Genomic DNA, 13,096 nt, shown 5'->3' with positions numbered 1-13,096 from the left:
GCCCTCGCCCCGCCTGCCGGTCACCCTGGAGACACGCGGCGTCCGCCCCGCCCCTTCCCCCCCCTTCCCCCCGCCTCCATCCCCTGAGGGGCCGAGGAGAGCCCCGGGCCCCACGGCCGGTACCGGGCCTCCGCTGGGGCAGGGACCCCCCCGTGCCGCCCGCACAGCCCCGGGCCAGGTAAGGGGGGGGGCGGGCTCCCGGGCAGGGCCTACCGGGACCGGTGTGGGGGGAGCGCCCCCCGGCGCGACCCTGACCTCCGGGCCTCAGCCCTTACTGCACCCGGGGGTACCTGGGACACCTCAGCGGTGGAGGGATGAAAATCTAATCCTAAGATAAAGACACATTAAAGTCCGTAGAGCGAAGAGTTTAATTTCAAAAGAGCAAAAACCCCCACAGCCTGTGCCCGGGGCGGGGAGTGGGCCCCGGCTGCCGTTTTATTCCCGCTTTGACCCCTCGAGGGCAGCCAGGCTGGGCACCAAAGCCCCGAGGCACCTCCCCTGCACCGGGGGCCCGAAGGAGCATCCTGGGGCCCCACCGGCCCCGAGAGCAATTGGGGTGCCCAGCAGGACAGAGCAGGGCCGGGGGCAGCTCTGAGGCCTGGCTGCGATAATGGGGGCGGGCGGTGGGGTGGCTGCAGGCTCAGCCCTATATCATGGTTGGAGGGAGCGGGGGTGACGCAAAGGGCTTGGCTTCGGGTACAGGGCACAGAGCGAAGGCAGGAGGGATGAGCCAGCAGGGCTGGGGTGCAGCCGGGGAGAGGGAACCGACACGTTTGGCTTTTGGGGTGAGGTCAGGTTGGGAAGGGGGGACGTTGCGGGGCGGGGAGCAGGAAAGAGCAAAGATCAGGGCGAGAGTGGCCGAAGCCCGGCCATCTGCACCCAAAAAGCGGCCTGGCGTCAGCCCCAGCGCCCAGCACCGCAGTTGGACCTCAGCAGCCGGGCAGGCGTGCAGCCAAGGGTAAGGCTGAGCGCCTCCAGCGCTGAAGAAGTGAGGGCCTCGCCCCAGGCTCCAGCGCTGCACTGCGCCTGCACAGCCCCAACCACAGCTGGGCATTCTTCTCCACGGCCCCCTCCTCTTCGTAAGGCACGGCAGGGGCTCGGGTCCCATGTTGGCACACGCTGCCCTCAGCGTGACATCATCCGCACAAACTCTGCCGGCAGGAAAATATGTGCAGAGCATCCCAAATATTACTAGGGGTGCTCCCGGCCCCCTCCCTGGCCCCTACCTTCGAAGTCCACCAGGCCATCCCCATTGAGATCCACGTCCTTGAGGATCTCATCCACCTCCCGGTAGTTGAGCTGCTGCCCCAGCAGCTTGCGCATGGCCTCCCGCAGCTCCGCCATGCTGATCTGCCCGTCTCCGTTGCTGTCGAACTGCAGGGCAAGTGCCCATCGGTGCCAGCCACCCTTGGTGTGCCGACAGCCTGCCCACACTTGGGCCATCCCCCTATCCCCATCCCCTCACCTCACGGAAGGCGTCACGCAGCTCCTTGATCCCAATCATGTCCGCTGTCTCCGCCAGCATCTTGGGGCCCATCAGCTCCACAAAATCATCAAAATCCACCTTGCCCCCAGCTGTGGCAGAAGCAGGGTATCACTGGGGGGGGGGAGGGGGGCAGAGATCACCGGGGCCAGGTCCGGCTGCCAGCAAGGTACAGGGCCCCCCCCCCGCACCCTGCCACATACTGATCTGCTGGGACAGCTCGATGAGCTCCATCTCGGTGGGCATGTAGCCCATGGTCCGCATGCACTCGCCCAGGTCCTTGTAGCTGATGTACCCGTCACGGTCCTTGTCGAACTCCCGGAAGGCCTGCTTCAACTCTGGGGGGAGCGTGGCGTCACCACCGGCACCCCGGCACCACCACATGCCCCCACCACTCGCTCCCACCAGCCTGTCACCCTGCTGCAGCCAGGGCAGCTCCCGACCAGGGGGAAGACCCCCAGTCCCAAGGAGGGCAGCACCTCACCTTCAATCTCTTCGGGCCGCAGCTCCCGGTCCTGGGGAAGAGAAAAGGAAAAGAGTCAAAGGAGGGGTCCTTCTCCCATGGATCCCCCCAGAGATCCTGCCTTAAATCCCCTGCCGGCCGGCAAGCGGCCACAGGGTGCAGCCAGTGGCGTGGTGCCCGGTGCAGCGGGCACGCGTGGTGTGTGGGAGGGGGCGGCCACGTACCCGCTGGGTGATGGCGATGCTCTGCCGCAGGAAGATGCAGGCTGGCCCCACCAGCCCCTGCAGCACCGAGTAGTTCTGCAGCGGAGGAGACTGTGCCGCCTCCGCTGCCTCCTCGGGGTCCCCGGTGCCAGGGGCCAGGGAGCCGGAGCGCGGTTTCCCATCCTGAGGGCAGAGCGGGCATCAGCGGCGAAGGCGGGGGAGCCCCCCTGCTGGCCACCCAGGGCAGGCATGGGCCAGTCTTACCTTGGGGAGCCTCCGCTCAGGGGTCTTGGTGCAGTTGCCCATGGCTGGGGGCTGCCCCCACGCCGCAGGGCATGCCTGGCCCCGGGGGGCCAGCTGGCGCAGTCCTGGGCACTGCCACCCCGCCGGGGCAAGCTGGGGCCAGGGCCGGGGCGGGTGTGATAGTGGCCGTGGCTGCGCGGGGATTTGAGGTTTTTATGGAATATCTGGGGATATGCAGGGCAGGCGGGGGGGGGTGCCGCGCCCGCGCATAATCCCCCGGATTATTCCCCGCTTGGCCGCCCTGCTCCAGATGTGGGGAGCCGCCCAGCTGTTCCCCAGCCCCCCAGCCTCCCCGCGGGGGCACTCAGGGTCCCCCAGCACCCGCCAGCCCTGCTATGACCCGGCCCTCTGCTCCACTGCCGGTTACCTGCTGGAAAGCCGGGGGCAGCTGGGACCCCGGCTCCTCGGCAGCCCGCCGATGCTCCGTGGGGGGCACACCGCCATGGCTCAGCCGCCCTTGGCTCCCCAGGGTGCCGGTATTGCTGGGACCCCCCTGCCCCACGAGCTGCGGGGTCAGGTGGAGGCGGCGGCGGCCTCCCCGCTTACTGGGGCCGTGGGGGCAGAGGATGCCCCGGCAGGTGGGGGGCGCAGGGCTGCCGGTGCCCCGCCGCTGGGGCCCACGGAAGAGGAAGAACATGCTGCCTCCCACCCTGTCCCACCGCTCGCCACCAGCCCTCACTCCCTCTCCGCACCCCCAGGGGCAGGCGGGAGGGAAACCGGATCCGCGCCCGTCCCTCCGGCCCTGCTCCCTCGCCGGGACGAGGCCACCGACAGAGGTAAGGTGGCCCCAAACCAGGGGGCAGCTGGGGGGCGAGCGGGACCCGCCACGGGGCTGGGGCTGGACAGCACGACGCGGCCCCCCGGGGTGCCGGGGGGGGGGTGGTGGTGGCAGCGGGGCGCCCCGGGGGGCACCGGGGGGGGGCGGGCGGGGGCCTCCGGTTTCAGCTCCCGAAACCCGACCCGGGACGGGGCCCGAGGCACGTGGCAGCGCGGAGCCATCCTGGCCACGCCCCCTGTCCGTGTGGCCACGCCTCTTTGTCAAGTGCGACCACGCCTCCGCGTCTAGCCACGCCCCCGGGAGTGGCCCTGCCCCGCTCGCTGACGTCACCGCTGCGCCGGGTGCCGGCGCTCGCCGCGGACGTCACCGCCGGTGCGCCGCTCGCGGGGGGCGCCTGAAGGTGACGGTGGGTCCCGGTAACCGGTGCTGGTGCCGCTGCCCGCCCCGCCATGGCCGCCCGGCAGCTGCTGGCGCTGCGGCGCTTGCCCGCCGCCTCCTTCTCGGTGAGCGGGGACGGGGGAGGGCGCGCCGGGGCGGGGCCCGCCAGCCCCGGTGCTCCCGGCGCTGAGTGCGTGTGTCCCCGCAGACGGCGCCCAAGAAGACGCAGTTCGGGTCGCTACGGGATGAGGACCGGATCTTCACCAACCTCTACGGGCGGCACGACTGGCGGTGAGTGGCGGGGTCGGGGGGTGGCCCGTTGCCACCAGCTCGGTGCCACCGGCCGTGCCGTGCCCGCAGGCTGCAGGGCGCCCTGCGCCGCGGCGACTGGTACAAGACGAAGGAGATCCTGCTCAAGGGGGTGGACTGGATCCTCGGCGAGATCAAGGCCTCGGGGCTGCGGGGCCGCGGCGGCGCCGGTTTCCCCACCGGCCTCAAGTGGAGCTTCATGAACAAGCCCCCGGACGGCAGGTGAGACCGGGACTGGCCCCGTCACCCCCCCGCGGGGAGCCTGGCCCTGACGGCACCCGCATCCCCCTCCAGACCCAAATACCTGGTGGTGAACGCAGACGAGGGGGAGCCGGGCACCTGTAAGGACCGGGAGATCATGCGCCATGACCCCCACAAGCTGGTGGAGGGCTGCCTGGTGGCGGGGCGTGCCATGGGCGCCCGCGCTGCCTACATCTACATCCGCGGCGAGTTCTACAACGAGGCCTCCAACCTGCAGGTGAGCGGCGGATGGGGGCGAGGGGGCCCCAGCCAGCAGGGGAAGGGGGCTGCCCCAGACCCACTGGTCCTTGCCCGCTGCAGGTGGCCATCCGGGAGGCGTACGAGGCTGGGCTGCTGGGGCGGGACGCCTGTGGCTCGGGATATGCCTTTGATGTCTTCGTGGTGAGGGGTGCCGGAGCCTACATCTGTGGGGAGGAGACGGCGCTGATCGAGTCCATTGAGGGCAAGCAGGGCAAGCCACGCCTGAAGCCCCCTTTTCCCGCCGACGTGGGTACGTTCCCGGCCCTCCCTGCTTTGCTTCTGTGGCTCTTGGCAGCATGAGCCATTTCCAGGCACTGCTGGAGAGTGGGATAAAATGGCAGCGACCGGACAAAACCAGTCGTCCCCAAGCCACCGTCCTGCTGCAGCCGTTGAGAGCTCCCACCACTTCCAGGTGTCTTTGGCTGCCCCACCACGGTGGCCAACGTGGAGACGGTGGCTGTGTCCCCCACCATCTGCCGGCGGGGTGGTGCCTGGTTTGCCAGCTTCGGGCGGGAGCGCAACTCAGGGACAAAACTCTTCAACATCTCGGGTCACGTCAACAACCCCTGCACTGTGGAGGAGGAGATGTCAGTGCCGCTGAAGGAGCTCATTGAGAAACACGCCGGTAAGCACCATGGGCTGCCCTGCCGAGCCATGCTGGGGCCATGCTGGGCCCAGCTCAGCCCGCCCTGTCCCCCCTCTCTGGCAGGGGGTGTCCGCGGGGGCTGGGACAACCTGCTGGCTGTCATCCCGGGGGGCTCCTCCACGCCGCTGCTGCCCAAGTCAGTGTGCGAGACTGTGCTGATGGACTTCGATTCCCTGGTGCAGGCGCAGAGCGGGCTCGGCACGGCTGCCGTCATTGTCATGGACAAATCGGTAAGGGACGGGCCCCCTCACCAGCCCCCCCGTGCCGTGGCAGGGCCCTCACCCTCCCTTCCCTCCCCAGACTGATGTCATTAAAGCCATCGCCCGCCTCATCGAGTTTTACAAGCACGAGAGCTGCGGGCAGTGCACCCCATGCCGAGAAGGTGAGCAGGGGGCCGGGGCGGGCAGGTGTGGGGCCTGGGGGGCCACACTGCAGGCCCCTCATGGCCTTCCCATCCCTGCAGGTGTTGACTGGATGAACAAGGTCATGGCGCGGTTTGTGCAGGGCAATGCACAGGTGGCCGAGATCGATGCGCTGTGGGAGATCAGCAAGCAGATCGAGGGCCACACCATCTGTGCCCTGGGCGACGGTGCAGCCTGGCCTGTGCAGGTGGGGCGTCTGGGGCGGGGAGCAGGGTCGGGGGGGGTTGTCAGCCTTTCCCCCCACCCCCTTAACCCATCTCCTTTGCTCTGTGCAGGGCCTCATCCGCCACTTCCGACCTGAGCTGGAGGAGAGGATGCGGCGCTATGGGGAGGCCAAAGCCCGAGCGGTGTCGGCGTAAGGAGGCGGTGGGGGGGCAGGGGCTGCCGGCAGTGGTGGCCCTGCCTGTTCCTACTGGGGGGGCTCCCTGGGCAACTTGTGGGTTCTGCTGAGGGATCCTCAATAAATGCTGTTGCGCTCACGGGCTCGCTTGGCTGGGAGGGGGGACAGGTGTAAGCTGCGGACATAACCTGGGAAGGGACCACTGGCAGGGCTTTGGGGTCCTGCCTCCCCTGGAGCAGGGTATCCCCAGGATCAGGGGGATCACGCAGCCAGGGTATGGATTTCCTCCCCACCCCCAAAGGGAGATCCTGGTTTTCCATGAGCTTCCATGGCCCCCGCTGGGCTGGGCCGGGGGGCAGAGGCAGCACTACACTGTTGGGGTATTACATGGCCCCCAGCCCATCCCTGGGGACACCATGCTCCCTGCCGTGGGGACACCAGGACAGCTCCTGCCTGTACCAGTGCTGCAGGGGACAGCTGTCGTGTCCCCCCAGCCCCCATAGTGTTGGCATCGAGGGCCAGCCATGCACTGTGACTCACAGATCATGGCACAAGTGGTTCCAAACATGGCTTTTTACTAAATCACAGTGTGTGACGCCAGCTGCAGGCAGGTGGAGCCTGGCAGGCAGCAGCACCCATGGGTGGAAGGGCTGGTTTCCTCACGGCACCCTCCTCCCACCCCATCCCGGTGTGCATGTCAAGGCCACCCCTAAAAATGCCCCCCCGGCACCTGAGGGCCACCTCGTTCCCTCTGGCGTCACGTCGAGGGGCTTCGTGCCGGCACGTAGGTCTTCCTGCGGTAGCCACTGGGCAGCAGCAGCTCCAGCGTCAGCTCGGTGATGATGGCTGTCAGCCCCCAGACCTTGTGGGGGCCGTTGAGGAAGACAGGCAGGGTGTAGCCATAGCGGCCGGCGGTGCGGAAATGGGTGTAGCCCTGGTTCTCCTCCCGCAGCAGGTGAGCCAGGGGCAGGGTGAAGACCTCCTCCACCTGCGGGCACAGGTGACAGGGGGGTGGCCAGGGCCGGCTGCCACAGTGGCACCAGGGAACTGGGTGCTCAGCCTAGGCGGGGGCCGCAGCCAGTGCAGGGTCACCCACCTCATCGGGGTTGGGGGTTAATGTCCAGTCCTCCAAGGGCCCCAGGTTGGCCACAACGGGAGCCACCATCTGTCCCTGCTGGAAGGTGCATCCACAGGGGATGGGGGTGACAGTCACCCCTTCCCCAAAGTGTCACCCACGCACCTGGATCCCCTCTCCCCAGCCCCGGACACCCTGCGGCCCTACTGTGCATCTGTCACCCAACACCCCCTTGCCTGCTGCCACCCGTGTCCCTGTCATTCCATGAATCTGTCATTGTGTCCCCGCCAACCCCTGTGTCCCCATCACCCTGTGTCCCTGCTGCCACCCGCCCTTATGTTCACGTGCCCTTTGCCACCCCCACGTCCTTAGTGTCCCCACACACCTTGCAGCCCCAGCCCGGCGCCCTTGTCACCTCGCTCCCCCGCCCCGCCCCCCGCCCCCGGTGCCCTGTACCCGGTCGGGCAGCGGCCGCAGCTGCCCCCAGACGCTCGGTGCCGCCACCGCCACCCCCAGCTCCTCCCGCGTCTCCCGCAGCGCCGTGGCCACCGCGTCGCCGTCCGCCGGGTCGCGCCGCCCCCCGGGGAAGCTGCAAAAGGCCGGGGCAGGGAGGGCACGGGGGGGGGTCGGCGTCGGCCCGGCCCCGGGCCCCGCTCCCGCCGCCGGTACCTGACGTCGCCGCTGTGGGGGCCGCCCAGGCGGCGGGAGCGGAGGGTGAAGAGCAGCGCGGGGCGGCCGCGCACCGAGCACAGCGGCACCAGCACGGCCGCCGCCGCCGCCGCCGCCCCCCCCCGCCGCCCCGCCGCCGCCGCCAGCCGCGCCCGGCACCGCCGCTCGCTCCCACCGCCCAGCAGCGCCGCTCCCGCCGCCTCCGCCATGGCGCCGCGGGCACCGGGGGGGGGCGGTGCCGGCCCGGGCCCGCCCCCTCCCGGGTGCTCCGGCCTCCCGGGGGGGCGTGCAACCGGCCACCCCGGTGGATAGCCTCGCCCCAGTGTGCAAGCGGCCCCCCATGTGCAACTGCCTCCCGGTGTACAACAGCCCTGCCGGGTGTGCAACCACTTCCCAGCGTACAACCCCCCTGCCAGGTGTGCAACCCAGCCGCGGGATGAAACCTCCTCCCGGTGTGCAACCCCTCCCAGTACGCAAACCCCTCACCAGGCGTGCAACAGCCCCAGGGTGTGCAACCACCCCCGCCAGCTGTGCAACATCCTCCCGGCGCGCAACTGCCCTGCCTGCTGTGCAACCCACCTCCAGCTCTGCACACACCCCCCTGGGCATGCAGCGGCCCTGGGTGTCCCACCCTCCCACTGGATGTGCAACAGACCCCACCGGGTGTGCAACGGCCCCCCCCCCAGCTTTGCACAACACCCACCTGCAGCTTTACAATGCCCTGCCAGGTGTGCAGTCCTCTTGCTGGGTGTGCAACAACCCCTGCTGGGTACGCAACCCACCCCCCCAGCTTTGAAATGCCCCTGCTGGGTGTGCAACAACCCCCACCAGATGTGCAACCCCCCTCCCAGCTTTGCACACACACAACCCCCACCACACGTGCAAGCCCCTCTCCAGCTGTGCAACCCTGTTCAGGAGTTCGCAACCCTCTGACGGGGTGTGCGCCCCCCCAGTGCCACTCCTGTGTTCCCTCACCCAGGGGTGCTGCGGTGGGAACCCCCCCCAGCTCTGCTCCCACCACCGCAGCCTCAAGGAGGAATGAGGGAGGGGAAACTGAGGCGCATGAGCAGAGGCCTTTGGGCCCCACCACCACCCACGCCACTGCCCCACAATTATCCCCCAGCTGTTAAAGAGCAGCCCCCAGCCCCTGCGCAGGGTGGGGCAGCCCCTGGGGGAGCTGGGACCATCGCTGCCCAAGCACCTGTAACACTGGTACCACCAGTCTTAATAAATCAAGGGGGTTATTGGTAAGAGGGGGAAGGTTCTGGGCCCTGTTATCCTGCGGGGGAATTTCTTCCCTCAAAACAGCCTCGACTGGGTCCAAGGCTGGGAGAAGGCTCCCAGGGTGTAACCACAGGAGAGGGATTTCTGCCAGCGGATTTACTGGGAGCCTCAGCAACGCCAACACTTCCAGGCTATAGATAAGAGACAGGTGCTGGGTCCCTGCAAGGACGGGAGGGACATGACAGTGGCTCATGGGACTGTCCCAGCACCCAGCCTGGCTGACTGTGCCTACGGGGGTCTGTGCGGGTGCTGAGCTGACAAGGGGTCAGAGAAATAAGGGGGAAGTAGGGAATCATAGGGACAGCACTCCGGTGGTTCAGTCAGGGAGGGAACACTGGAGATCGGCCAATCCCCTCCCCAGGAAACCCCCGGCCTCATGACAGACAATCAGACATCCAACCTTCACCTCTCAGCATTAAATGATTTTAAAAAACTGTATAGAAATCAACACGCTCTCAATTCTTTGCCTCCAGAGCCCCACTTTGGCTTCACAACTGCCCTCTCATCTCCAACTTCAGCGAAACCTCCTCTCCTCCCACACGTATCGCTTCCCTGCGGGCACCTTGCGGAAAAACAGGCTGTTCCCTCGGCTCATGTTGCCCTGGAAGGAGGAGACAATCACTGCTGGGTGAGTCAGGGCTGCCCCAATTCCCGGTGCAGCCCCCCCAGACCTCACGGGGCTCCCACCTGGCTCCTCTCCATGGCCAGGCAGCATCCCGGCGCTGCCCCGCTCCAGCCACTTACCTCCCTGTGCAGCTGGCTCCAGCAGTCCAGCCAGGAGGAGTAGGTGGGTGCGTAGGGGAAGAGGCCCCCAGCCAGCCTGGGAAAGGGAGAGGAGACCCACGGGAAATTATTTCCACCCAGGGCTGAGCCAGTAGGGAAGGAACCATCCCCCTCTGCAGCACCACGCTGGGCTGAACGCCAAAATGGCCCTTCCAAGGCCAGGCTCCCACCCCACACATCCCCCCCAAACCACAGTGCTACCGTCCAGGGATTAGCCCCACAGCAAGTTTAAAACATCTTTGCTATCTGGGAGCTTTGGAAAGGCAGTTTTGGCAGCTGATCTGGCATGGAGGGGCATGGCCGACACCCGGGCCAGCCCCACCAGGCGTGGGCTCGCCCTCGCTGCGGCATAGGAGATGGTGGCAGACTCACCCGCAGTTATTGACGGCCATCAGGTTGGAGACCAGCACGAAGGGGTAGGTCAGCATGCTGGCAAAGAACTGCAAGGGAGAGCAGGGCTGACTGGCAGCAGCACGTGGACCCCTAGGGATCTCCCCGCTTCACTCCACATGGCAGTAAGGAGCCCCAAAAAATCCCCAAGGACACCCCACAGAGGAAACCCTCTCCCACAGGCCCCATGTGGGGCTGGGCCAAGGCCGACGGCGTGAGCCCGTGGGTGCGCAGGGTCACAGAGCTCCTCCATGGAGCATTCCTTCCCCTGCCGGACGATCCCTCCACAGCCCAGGGCTCTGCTCCCCCAGCGCAGCAGCCGCAGGACAGGCAGGATTATGGGAACACACTGTTTCCCAGGGGAAAGAGGATTCCGTTATGTCCTCCCTCCCCACAGGGAGACAGCATCACACACGTGTGTACCCCCCCGTCACATGGGCTGTACTCACTCCAGTGACTGCCTGTGAGTAGCTCTTCATCTCTGCCATGGTTGAGACCTGTAGGAAAGGGAAAGGCACCTTCATTCCCTACAGAGCTGTGTTGCCACCCCAAAACAGGGCTGTGGCCTCCCAGACTGTCCCTGGAGCCTCCCCCATCCCTCACTGCTGTCAACTCAACACCAGCCACGTCCCTGCACTGCCCCCAGCCTGCCCCAGGCCCCCCAAAAGCAGGGTGCCAAGCCCATACCCCATTCTCCAGCGCGTACGTGTTGATGAGGTAGGCCAGCATGTTGCAGAGCCAGAGTGAAAGGATGTCCCCGAGGAGCCGGGGGATGAGGCCGCTAAAAGAGAAAAGGCAGCAGGAATGTGAGCCTAGTGCAGCCTTGGATCCAGCTGCACGGAGGGAGAGCTGGGGAACAGCCAGTTTAGAACAGGAGGGAGCAGCAGTTCCCCCAGAAGCTGGGTGAAGGGGGAACTCCTGGCCCCAGGAGCAGGACTGTTCAGAGAGGACACGGACGCAGAGGGGAACTGTTGGAGGGACCCAAAACACCCCCCAGCCAGTGCTCCCGGGAAAAGGTTACTACACCTTTGCTCTGTTTTAATGTCCCCAGGTACTGGATGTCACCTGCACACCCCGGGGCTGGTGGCTACAAGGCAGGGGCTTGCCAGATCCACACCAGGAAGCCCCCCAGGGAGAGCAGAATAGGAAACTGTGCACCCCAGCAGCGGCTGAGGTCAGGGCGGAGTGCTTCTGGAACCCGGCAAGATGGGAGGGCAGAGCTGCAGCGCCGCAACTGGAGCGAGGAGCAACACCTGAGTGAGGCCCATGGATTTTGGGGAGACACCCCGCTGTGCCCCCCTCCCCAGGCCCCAATGGACGGCACTCACGCGAAGAAGCCCAGGATACCCTCTTCTCGGTAAATCGTGGCGAAGGCGCTTAGTGTCCCACTGGGCCGGGGAGGAAGAGGACAGTGCTGCAGTCAGAGGGGGCCCTGCGGGCAGGCAGCCCCCGCTGCGGCAGCCTCCGCCCCATACCTGTACTTGGTCTCCCGGCCGATGAACTGCACCATGCAGCGTAGGGTGATTACTGCAGGCAGAGACAGGCAGCGCGAGGGTCAGGGGGGTACAGGGATGCTCCAGAGGAACACAGGGGTGACACGCACCCGTTACTTGAGTCACTAGGCCCGTGCACCAGCTACGGGGGAAGGCACCTACCATGAAAGGGGTGGGTGATGAGCGTGGCAGCAGAGCGAGCGACCATCTCTCGGGAGGTCTGAGGAGAAAAGGGCTGTCAGGGGGGGCTGGGTGACAGGGACACAGCAGACAGAGCACCCACCAGTGTTGTACCAAGCCCCTCTAACACCCTCCTCCTCCTCCTCACCTCCTTGAGAACCTGCTCCAGTGAGGACACGGGCTCCTTCTTGCTGGTGCCAGGCTGGAGACAGAAAGAGGCATCAGGCAGGGAACAGCCCCCCAAAAAGCACCACTCCTTCCCCACCACCTCTGAAAGGACCCACAGCCCCCCAGCATGGGCTCGGCAGCCCCTGGCCCTGCTGGAGCCCTTCTCCCTGGGGGCAGTGCTTGATGCCGGGCTGCCTCTGCCTGCAGCCAGGGCGCACACAGAAGGAGGGAGAGAGGGAGTGAGAAAAGGAGAGGGAGGGAGGCAGGCAGGTGGGCAGACAAAGGGAAGGAGTGGGAGTGAGAGAGGGAGGAAGGGAGCAAGAGAGATGGGGGAAGGAGGGGGAAAGGAGGGAGGGGTGGAAGGAGGGATCAAGAGGGAGACAGAGGATTCACTGGGGGAAGCAGCCTTGCACCTACCTCAGCCTGCTCGGCCTCCTGGTACCGCTGGGGATGGAAAGGGCAGGGTCAGCACAGCCGCGGAGGCCAGGGCAGGGACCCCCCAAGGCCAAAGCGGCGAGACGCGGGGTCTCGGTGCCCCCAGCGCCGGCCGACAGAGCCCTCCCGGGGCCGGCTGCGACGCGCCCCCCCAGGTACCTGCAGCACTTTGCTGTGCACCACAGTGCCGATGGCGCTGGAGCAGAGGCGGGGGGTGAGGCCTTTGAAGAGTCCCGCTCTTCCGTCAACCTTCACGATGTGCTTGGCTAGGGGGGCAGCGGGACCCCGTCACGCCACGCCAGACCCCCGCGGGGCGGGAGACACGGGCAGCCGCGCCGCCGCGGCAGACTCACCGTACGAGAAGAGGCCCGGCAGCTGGTAGACCTGGCGCCCGAAGACGTTCCTCCCCAGGGTGGGCGGCAGCGGCTCGTACCCCACCTGCGGCGGGGACAGGCTGCCTGCAGTCGCCGGTACCGGGCCCGGTGCGCCCCCCCAGCCCCCCCGTTACCGGCAAGCCCTTACCTGCACCAGCACCTTCACGTACATGAGGGGCTGCGAGAGCACGGTCAGCCCCGAGCCCAGCAGCACCTGCGAGGCCGCGTCCGCCATGGTGCCGCCCCGGCGTCACGGCCCAGAAGGACACCACCGCCACCGTTTCCGCTTCCTCCCCCCGCTCCCGGTACTTCCGGCGCGGCCGCAGCCTGCTTCCGGGCGAGGGGGGAGCGGGGCGGGGGGGAGCGGGGGGGGGGGGTGGGGGGAGCGTGGAGCGGCGCGCCGGGTCGTCATAGCAACG

The 13,096-nt window shown here is 67.3% G+C and overlaps 4 protein-coding genes across 5 annotated transcripts; 1 reads left to right on the top strand and 3 right to left on the bottom strand.

The window, feature by feature from the left end:
• Positions 1–78: 78 nt before the first annotated feature.
• LOC101911242 (calcium-binding protein 2) lies at positions 79–3,474 on the bottom strand. Of its 2 annotated transcripts, XM_055813392.1 has the most exons (8): positions 2,820–3,474; positions 2,414–2,584; positions 2,171–2,332; positions 1,968–1,998; positions 1,687–1,821; positions 1,466–1,575; positions 1,227–1,374; positions 79–1,151 (listed from the first exon to the last, which is right to left on the bottom strand). In XM_055813392.1, exons 1-8 carry the CDS (start codon positions 3,087–3,089, stop codon positions 1,126–1,128), a joined length of 1,053 nt encoding a protein of 350 aa, XP_055669367.1. In that variant the 5' UTR covers positions 3,090–3,474; the 3' UTR covers positions 79–1,125. The 2 variants fall into 2 exon arrangements, with proteins under 2 accessions (XP_055669367.1, XP_055669368.1); XM_055813393.1 differs by lacking the exons at positions 2,171–2,332; positions 2,414–2,584.
• A 93-nt stretch (positions 3,475–3,567) lies between these two features.
• Positions 3,568–5,965, top strand: NDUFV1 (NADH:ubiquinone oxidoreductase core subunit V1). The gene is made up of 10 exons (XM_055813382.1): positions 3,568–3,733; positions 3,817–3,899; positions 3,969–4,139; positions 4,212–4,395; positions 4,479–4,668; positions 4,831–5,043; positions 5,128–5,294; positions 5,365–5,446; positions 5,528–5,673; positions 5,762–5,965. The coding sequence occupies exons 1-10, from the start codon at positions 3,680–3,682 to the stop codon at positions 5,843–5,845; spliced, it is 1,374 nt and encodes a 457-aa protein (XP_055669357.1). The 5' UTR covers positions 3,568–3,679; the 3' UTR covers positions 5,846–5,965.
• A 416-nt stretch (positions 5,966–6,381) lies between these two features.
• NUDT8 (nudix hydrolase 8) lies at positions 6,382–7,801 on the bottom strand. The gene is made up of 4 exons (XM_055813407.1): positions 7,571–7,801; positions 7,358–7,490; positions 6,923–7,000; positions 6,382–6,814 (listed from the first exon to the last, which is right to left on the bottom strand). The coding sequence occupies exons 1-4, from the start codon at positions 7,777–7,779 to the stop codon at positions 6,584–6,586; spliced, it is 651 nt and encodes a 216-aa protein (XP_055669382.1). The 5' UTR covers positions 7,780–7,801; the 3' UTR covers positions 6,382–6,583.
• Positions 7,802–9,255: 1,454 nt separating this feature from the next.
• On the bottom strand, positions 9,256–12,983 carry MTCH2 (mitochondrial carrier 2). Its single transcript, XM_055813401.1, has 13 exons — positions 12,826–12,983; positions 12,657–12,741; positions 12,463–12,569; positions 12,286–12,312; positions 11,849–11,902; positions 11,683–11,740; positions 11,503–11,554; positions 11,356–11,415; positions 10,715–10,808; positions 10,477–10,524; positions 10,010–10,077; positions 9,599–9,674; positions 9,256–9,455 (listed from the first exon to the last, which is right to left on the bottom strand). The coding sequence occupies exons 1-13, from the start codon at positions 12,910–12,912 to the stop codon at positions 9,369–9,371; spliced, it is 903 nt and encodes a 300-aa protein (XP_055669376.1). The 5' UTR covers positions 12,913–12,983; the 3' UTR covers positions 9,256–9,368.
• Positions 12,984–13,096: the final 113 nt, after the last annotated feature.

The sequence above is a fragment of the Falco peregrinus genome, chromosome 9 (genome assembly GCF_023634155.1).
Source record: "Falco peregrinus isolate bFalPer1 chromosome 9, bFalPer1.pri, whole genome shotgun sequence".
In the NCBI taxonomy this organism is placed as follows: Eukaryota; Metazoa; Chordata; class Aves; order Falconiformes; family Falconidae; genus Falco; species Falco peregrinus.
Note: the sequence above shows the minus strand (reverse complement) of the source record. Positions and strands in the feature narration are given on the sequence as shown.

What these genes read in the sequence shown, in the direction of transcription:
- NDUFV1 (XM_055813382.1), top strand. Translation starts at nt 3,680, where the DNA reads ATGGCCGCCCGGCAGCTGCTGGCGCTGCGGCGCTTGCCCGCCGCCTCC. An exon ending in ACGAGGCCTCCAACCTGCAG is followed by an intron (nt 4,396 to 4,478) that starts GTGAGCGGCGGA and finishes TGCCCGCTGCAG; the next exon opens with GTGGCCATCCGGGAGGCGTA. An exon ending in GCTCATTGAGAAACACGCCG is followed by an intron (nt 5,044 to 5,127) that starts GTAAGCACCATG and finishes CCTCTCTGGCAG; the next exon opens with GGGGTGTCCGCGGGGGCTGG.
- LOC101911242 (XM_055813392.1), bottom strand. Translation starts at nt 3,089, where the DNA reads ATGTTCTTCCTCTTCCGTGGGCCCCAGCGGCGGGGCACCGGCAGCCCT. An exon ending in TGCCCCCGGCTTTCCAGCAG is followed by an intron (nt 2,585 to 2,819) that starts GTAACCGGCAGT and finishes ATCCCCGCGCAG; the next exon opens with CCACGGCCACTATCACACCC. An exon ending in CTGAGCGGAGGCTCCCCAAG is followed by an intron (nt 2,333 to 2,413) that starts GTAAGACTGGCC and finishes CTCTGCCCTCAG; the next exon opens with GATGGGAAACCGCGCTCCGG.
- NUDT8 (XM_055813407.1), bottom strand. Translation starts at nt 7,779, where the DNA reads ATGGCGGAGGCGGCGGGAGCGGCGCTGCTGGGCGGTGGGAGCGAGCGG. An exon ending in TGCGGCCGCTGCCCGACCGG is followed by an intron (nt 7,001 to 7,357) that starts GTACAGGGCACC and finishes TGCACCTTCCAG; the next exon opens with CAGGGACAGATGGTGGCTCC. An exon ending in TAACCCCCAACCCCGATGAG is followed by an intron (nt 6,815 to 6,922) that starts GTGGGTGACCCT and finishes CTGTGCCCGCAG; the next exon opens with GTGGAGGAGGTCTTCACCCT.
- MTCH2 (XM_055813401.1), bottom strand. Translation starts at nt 12,912, where the DNA reads ATGGCGGACGCGGCCTCGCAGGTGCTGCTGGGCTCGGGGCTGACCGTG. An exon ending in TGGAGCAGGTTCTCAAGGAG is followed by an intron (nt 11,741 to 11,848) that starts GTGAGGAGGAGG and finishes TTTTCTCCTCAG; the next exon opens with ACCTCCCGAGAGATGGTCGC. An exon ending in GGAGCCAGCTGCACAGGGAG is followed by an intron (nt 9,456 to 9,598) that starts GTAAGTGGCTGG and finishes TCCTCCTTCCAG; the next exon opens with GGCAACATGAGCCGAGGGAA.